General features: G+C 32.9%; 1 protein-coding gene across 1 annotated transcript in view; it reads left to right on the top strand.

Moving 5' to 3' along the window:
* The first annotated feature begins 2172 nt into the window (after positions 1-2172).
* LOC108739485 (kinesin heavy chain-like) overlaps positions 2173-7859 on the top strand; it is a 30235-nt gene continuing 24548 nt past the window's right edge. Inside the window, exons 1-3 of the mRNA XM_025977959.1 lie at positions 2173-2181; positions 2408-2497; positions 3117-3334. Coding sequence (XP_025833744.1) covers positions 2173-2181; positions 2408-2497; positions 3117-3334 — 317 coding nt within the window. The remainder of the gene's footprint in view (positions 2182-2407; positions 2498-3116; positions 3335-7859) is intronic.

Here is a 7859-nt window from a genome sequence, read left to right as displayed (position 1 = left end):
TTAATAAAAATAAATTTAATCTGTTCGGTTAACGAATTTCCATAAAATGACGTGTAAAATTACAATTTTTAAAATTTCAATAACTTCTTAACGGTTTAGTGAATCGATTTGTAATTTTTACAGGAGTTTTAGAATTGAATGAGGAACGTTCTTCTAAATTTTTATTTGTCTCGTAACATTGTAACATACCTCCCAAACATCCTTAAGCGCTCATTGAGATATTTAATCTACACGTCGAGTACTAACAGAACTCAGAGTTTCAATGATTATAATCCTTTATGTCGGAAAAAAAAACTTTATCATTAAGGCTTCTAATGAACATTGCACATATATAACTAGAATTGTACTGCATAATAGTAGGTTTAAATAGGTATTTATTCATTGTTAAGATTTAAAGCCCATAAAAAATAATTGTGGATAACCTACATATTTACATACCTACATACGAAGCTATTGTCAGTGTACACTAATGTTCACTAAAAATGGACCACTTTTCTTTCTGTTACGCAATTTAAAATTATTTGGAAAGAAAAGATCATGCCATCAATATTACATATAGAAATCGGAAGACTTAATCAGCAGGACAATTCAAGAAATTTAAGGAGTGAAAAATGTCTTGTTTAATATATAATATAATCACATCGACGTTTCGCATTATGGTGTTAAAAATTCTTCAAGGTAGACACCATAAAGATTAACATCGGTGTGATTATAAAAAATTTTCACCCTGTACATTGCTTGAATTGCCCTAGTGATAAATATTAGGGGGAGAAATACGAAGGTGTATCGTTTTAGAGCTAAAAACAGATGGAACTTATTGTTTTCAGTCTGCCGTATGAAATTTTTATAATTAGTAGATTAAGTTAATCAGTATTTTATAATGTAGAGAAGCCTATGTTTTCGTAAAGGAATATAATTCATGAATTTTATACAATTACTGCAAAATACCAAGGTAAACCTAAAACTTCTTAAACCACCGAATCCTCCTCCAGTCCTTCGAATTTCCTTTGTGGTGTAATTGTCCTTTCATTTAAAGTAGTTTATTATTTTAGAAAATATTTTACATATTTCCTGAGCTAACCTGACGCTTTATAAATTTCCTAGAGATCGTACAGAATTCCTCAATTATTGATATACAGTTTCGATAGCATTGAACTCATAAACGAATCAGAATTTACGTGGTATCAAAATCTACAAAGGGGAGCTCACTCCCTTTGCTATTGTAAATCCTTATGGGCTTTAAATATAACAATTAAACAAAATTAGATGACTGGAAAGCTTTGGCGGTATTGTGAGATACTTAAAAGCTCAAAACCCCTACACCAAAGCACGACACTGAACATTCGAAGTACTTTTCAGTAGCAAAGTTACTTTCTTCAGGGACTGAAGAGAACTCTATATGTTGGATATTCAGTGTCGTATTTGAGCTTTTTACTCTTCTAAATAGGACTGTCTACACATTCTTCTTAAATTTTCGATTTCAGAAATTAATTTTATTTATATATTACATTTTCTACTACTTACAATATATGTATTTACAATGTTCCTTAAATATTATAATAATTGTATTTTATTGACGTATTTCGGTTTCTATATTGATGTATCATTTAAGTGATATATTAAGGAATGAAATAAACAATGAATAAAATTTACTGTTACCCAGGGGTAAAATATAACGGTCCAAATCCAGATCGATATCATCTAGTACTTAGTCTTGAAGTGTTCGACTTAAAGGAAATTCGAGTTAGATATTTAGAGAGGAAATAATTCATTTTAAAGTTTAAAATAAATGACTAGACTGACTCCCGAGTAGTGTCTTCTGAACTGTTACTCTTCTAAATTGTTATCTAATATTCCTAACGTCAAGTCGACTTAAATTAGGGGATGCAACTTTGAACTACAGAGAGATCGACATAAAGCTGTTACCATTGGAATAATCAGACTTAGAGGGTGACTTCTAACTTGTAGAAATCATGCTCTGGTGCATCTATGTATGTAAGGTCCAACTCTGTGTCCATTTTCAGTTAACGAAACTGTACCTACATCCCTCCACGTATAAATACGCAAAGGTATTTACGAAGATATGTATTTAACGCGGTAACGTGCGTCCTACGCTCAGGATGATTATCTTTATGCGTTAGAATAAAATCAAATAAGCGTAAGTAGCGTAAAATGGTCTCGGTATGTGCCCTTTCTGGCATGCAAAGCACCAGGAACGTCTGCGTCGACTTTTGCGCGTTTCTCTTCGGCAATCAGACATAAATCTTTTAGGCTAAGCCATTAGGCAGTTTGTTGACTTTGCATAACATATACGCGTTCCATCTAATGATTAACTGCATTCATTTTCCTCTTTAATTTGACGTTTAACGTGAACCTCTTTGATCTAATTCCGTCTCATATCCGCCAGGTACCCGAACAGAATACAGGCGACAGTCGACAAAGGGTCCGCAGGTTCACCTTCGATCATTGCTTTTCACCGGACTCAAATCAAGAAGAGGTAGGTAACTGAATTTCGACATTTGTTCCCAAAATATACACCGCACTCGCATTCACATTGCCCGAAGTTTTTGAAACTTCCTGGGTAATTAAATTACAGACTTGGAAACTGAAGCTTTTATAGAAATTAAAATAGATGAAAATTGTTTCCTGAAGTTTCAATATATATAACAGTAGATACTTTCAGAATTCATTTGATAAATTCGTTCCCAAAAAATTATGAAATAATTATGAATTTAGTTACCGAATCTTTACCTATTAACCTTGAACTATATATTTGCTCGTGATGGTAAATGGATGATAATACGTTAAGTTTCATCATCGCCATCATCATGAAAACATAAAAACTGGTTAAACACGCAACTTTACTCTTTCCTAGCATGAGAACATCCCTCGTCCTTACTTATTTGAGAACAAAAAGCTAATTCATATATTCCCATCGAATTCCCAGTGGATGCTAGAGCCCTCCACGAGGACGGTAGCTGTTTTAGAGGAAAATGAGGAGTTTTGGGCCAGCCAAGAAGTTAATTAAGAGAGCGTCAGTTTTCTAATATAGAATAAGAAGATAATAAGAAAATGAAGTTCATGTTTTACAATAAAATTTTCTTGTACGTACGCAGGTATTCAATGTGATTGGGAAAGAAATAGAAGAAGCTTTAAGGAGAAGGCACCATTCTTGCGTTCTAGCATACGGACAAAGTTCCACTGGCAAGACTCATACCATGATGGGAACCTCTTCGGATCCAGGGCTGACCCCGCGAATTTGTAATAACATATTTTCCTATTTACAAAAGACTGCTATGGACGACGACCAAGTAGATAATAATGCATCTGTTAGGTAAGTTTCTAAGTTTTGCCTATCGCCTAAGAAAACCTAACCTAACCCTAACGTAACGTTTTCTGCTTACTGTCCCCAAAAGACGATTAAGTAAAACGTTTGAAAACTTCAAGAATCAGTATGTGACTTACGCCATCATTTCCCTAATTCGTAAAATTAGCTATTTCCAAAATTTAGGCGTCACATTTAGCTTAGGTTAGGCTTCATTTCTATTATTTCATTAACTTTATATTTATTTGAATTGATCCTACAACACTGATCTCTCAAGAAAAGGCATATTATGTTACATGGCAGACTTTTTAACTGCTTTCTCGCAGCCCATTTCTGGTACACCTTGCCTTTAGCCCAGCAGTAATTTTCCAGCATCACAAAACCTTTTACATTGAAGCACTTAAGTAGATTACTTCCCTCTTTTCTAATTTTTTCCTCATATTTTATCGCCCTTTTCCTTGCCTTATTTGCCATCTTTTCTTTGCCTCTTTCTGATTTTAGTAGGTCCCGTAGGATCCATTTTATGTATTTGTTTTCTACTCCTTCGATTACTTTGTGCTCTGGCTGTCCCCACATTTCAGCTCTACACATACATCAGTATACTTTCTACCAATACTTCAAACAAATACATTTTCTGTTCCCAACTTTCCTTGAAATTCCTTTCAGATATGCTCCATACTTTCTGTAAGACTGTAGTTGCCTTTTTTTTTAAGTTTCTTATTTGTTCTTCATTTACATTGTTTTTCTATATGTAGTGGTCCAGGTGGTTTAACATTTTTATTTCTTCAATTTCATTTCCTTCCCTTGTAAATATTATCTTTTTTGTCCTTCCACCACCTTTTCTGCCTCTCATTATCTTCGATTTATCCGTATTCATCCCTAGATTTCTTTCTGTGATGTATCTTCCCATTCTTCTCATCATTTCTGTCATCCCCTCTTCATTGTTCGTCATTAATATTATATCATCCGCGTAAGATACTGTCCATATTTTCTTTTTTTCAGAGACTATTCCTCCCATTTGAATTTTCCTCATTGTATTTTCTAGATCCACAAAAGCTAGGTTTAAAAGAGCTGTACTAAAGGGACATCCTTTTCATACACCGGTAATCGTGCTAACTTTTTCAGAAATTTCTTCATTGTTTCTCACTTGAAATGACGGTGCTTCATATATTTTTTATATTCTTTTCCTTAACTTCATATTTAATCCTTTTTCTTCTATTATACTCCATATTTTCTTTCTGTTTATTCTGTCAAAGATTCTCTTTATACCAGTAAAGAATTGGAAGTTTTCTCCTTTTTCTTTCATTATTTCTTCCCCAATGGTACTCTTTACTATGTATATCGCATCCAGTGTCCCTCTCCCTTTTGTATAACCTATTTGTGTATTATCCACGAGATTCTTCTCTTCCATTTCTGTCTTATGTGATTAACGTCGACTATTCGAACTGTTATTTACCCCTATTTTGAAATTATGGCTTTTATTCTATAGGTATAAGTGCTTACTCCAAAACTGTATTTTTAGTTTAGGACACTTTTATCTAAACTTAGCTAATCTCTATGATCAAGGTCATAAAAAGGATCCTTGAATCAGTAATTCTAAACTCCATAAGCATTTATTTAATAATAATATTTTACTATATCCTTGGAAAATGTTACATTTTTCTCAACTGACTATTTTCCTTTTACATATGACAGTTAATATCAGTAGAGCGAAAAACTTTTCGTCACAAAACAACACATTCCTAACGTTCCTAACTTCCTATGTGGAAGTAAACAGTTGACCTGGAGAATTCAGCTGGGATTTTTCAGTTTCTGGTTTTAGTAACAAAACCTTGTCAACGAATTTTTAGAAAAAACAGTATTTAAAATTAGGCAAGTATTCAACGCTAGGAAACTTTTGAGGGGGAGGGGCGGAATTTGTGACGTATTATTTAGTAGGGGATGGACGGTGACAAAACTTTGTCTAAACTCTCATAGGAAGCATTCACTTACCTACCTATAGCTGTTTCACCTATTTTTTTTGTGATTGTTCAAAATTTAAGATTCATTTTATTTCTAGCAGTTATTTGATTTACTCTGTAACTTTTAATAAATTTTTAAGTAGAATATTTAGATAAAATCTGGATTGCTCCACAAATCATTCCAGTAGCGATTTAAATGGATAATCGATAATTTCATGTTAAGATCATCGCAAATAACGACTGATGTTCACTACAGAAATTAACGTTTTTGTCCTTGCGTGCGCTAGTAAACATTTTAGCCCTCAACCTAATTTGAAAACAAAATATTCGATTTTAAATATTAAACAAAAACTGTAAAAGAGATTAGCTTTTACCCGCAGATGTGCTAAATATGTGCCCAAGATGCTTTTAGCCGCAGTTTCGCTCGTATTGATGTGCTAAATATGTGCCCAAGATGCTTTTAGCCGCAGTTTCGCTCGTATTGATGTGCTAAATATGTGCCCAAGATCATCAGCATTTTTTCTGGATAAACGGTACCCTATGATCCTTTTCTGTACCCCTGGTAATGTGTGTAGAAAATATAATGATCGATTGAATAGTTAAGACGTGAAATTGTAATAAATAAACAAACAAACTCACATTCGCATTTATAATATTAGTTAGGATTAATAAATGCAATATTAAAATTGTCGGCTAACAATATGTACTGGTATGCAAGGGAAGAAAAAGTAGCGAATATAAAGATAGGAGATGAAAAATTAGAAGAAGTGGCTGATTTTAGGTATCTAGGAACTCAGATAAGACAGGGCGAAAAGAGTAGTAGGGTTATAAAGCAGAGAAGAGAGCGGAGTCGAGTAGTCTTCAATAAAAGGAAGTAAATTATATGCTCGCGAACGATTAATTTGAAAATTCGAAAAAGATTGGTAAGCCGTATGTGTGGAGTGCGGCGCTGTACGGATGCGAAACTGGACGGTGGGCGAGGCGGAAAAGAAAAATTAGACGCGTTCGAAATGTGGCGTTACAGGCGAATGATCAGGATATCGTGGATAGAGAAGGTTAGAAAAGAAGAGGTATTAGAAAGAATAGGAGAACAGAGGACTCTATGGAAGACAATAAAAAATAGGCAAGATAGGTTGGTAGGACACCTTCTCAGGCATGAAGGTCTACTCAAAGACGTATTAGAGTCAGAAACAGGAGTTAGGAAAAGTGGAGGTAGACCTAGATTATATTATTGTTCACAAATAGGATGTTAAAATATCAATTTATTTATTGAAATATTTATCATCAATTGAAGAAGAACGCCTTTTCCTCTAGTAGCTTTTTAACAAATCAGTTTTACTATTTTTTTTTTTTTCAGAGAGCTTACTCTCAATTCAACATCTATAATTAACATCAGTGAGAAGACTATTGATATAACAAATTTGAAGGTAAAATACTGTTGAGTGAGTAATGCTGTTTGTAATTACTAATCTATAGTAAAAGCTAAAATACAGGAAGTACTAACGAGCTTTTGATGTACTAAAAAAATTATATGATGTACTGGAAAATATTATTTGGCCATGTCGTTATTAAACATTAGCAATGTAACAAAATAGACGCTAAATATAAAAAATTAGATGATAAAAAAAATAATCATCATTTTTTAAAACCGTCAAAAATGAGACACTCTTAAAACTGCAAAATTTTCTCTTTCTCGATAATGAGTAGATATTTATTTTGTTCGTTGACAATTTTTAACAGCTTCACCAAATTATTGCACATGTTTATTATACAATTGATTACTTACTGTTTTTTGTGTAAAACTAATTCCCTTAACAGTGTGCAACTCCCGAATCTCCTTATTAAAGGGACGCAATATCGCAATGTGAAACATCCGGGATAATTTTCCTAGTCCGAGCGTGAGATATATGTTAATAAATAATTGAAGATATTACACAATAAAACAATATTAATTCACAGATCATAACTGATAACTGTAATATGGTAATAAATAATTGAAACTATTGTCCAATCGTATTACAATAATAATTCAAAATATGTATTAATCATTAACAATATACTAATAACTATACCAATAACAGAAGAGGTTAACCGATAATACGTAACTGAAATTATTAAGAAGCAATAAATGTTGGTTATTCGAGCATGACACGGTAAAACCTGACGCCTGCTCAGAAAGCTGATTCAACGATAGTTAAAGGATAATTGTAGGTCAAACTACAAGCATTAGCGTACAATAACAACAGCTACCTTGAAAACTCCATAAAAAACCTGTACAACAATTATGAGACTTGAAATTAGTTCAGATAAGGTCCGGTCACGATCAGGATTGCCTGAAAACTGATCAGGGATGAATCAGGATCTGGATATGATTAAAAATCGTCACGTCATATATGATCCGCACAGGATCCGTTCCAAAAATCCATGCTGGATCAGTTTCATTATATTATAATTACCTTTAAAAAAAGTTATCAAAAGAATTGTATAGAATAAGAAAATTTGTTGCGGAAAAAAATTTAAGTTAAATAAATGTATCATTATGACGTTGATAATATAATCAAAATAATAATTTA

This window comes from Agrilus planipennis, unplaced genomic scaffold, assembly GCF_000699045.2.
Source record: "Agrilus planipennis isolate EAB-ADULT unplaced genomic scaffold, Apla_2.0 scaffold34, whole genome shotgun sequence".
Lineage (NCBI taxonomy): Eukaryota > Metazoa > Arthropoda > Insecta > Coleoptera > Buprestidae > Agrilus > Agrilus planipennis.
Note: the sequence above shows the minus strand (reverse complement) of the source record. Positions and strands in the feature narration are given on the sequence as shown.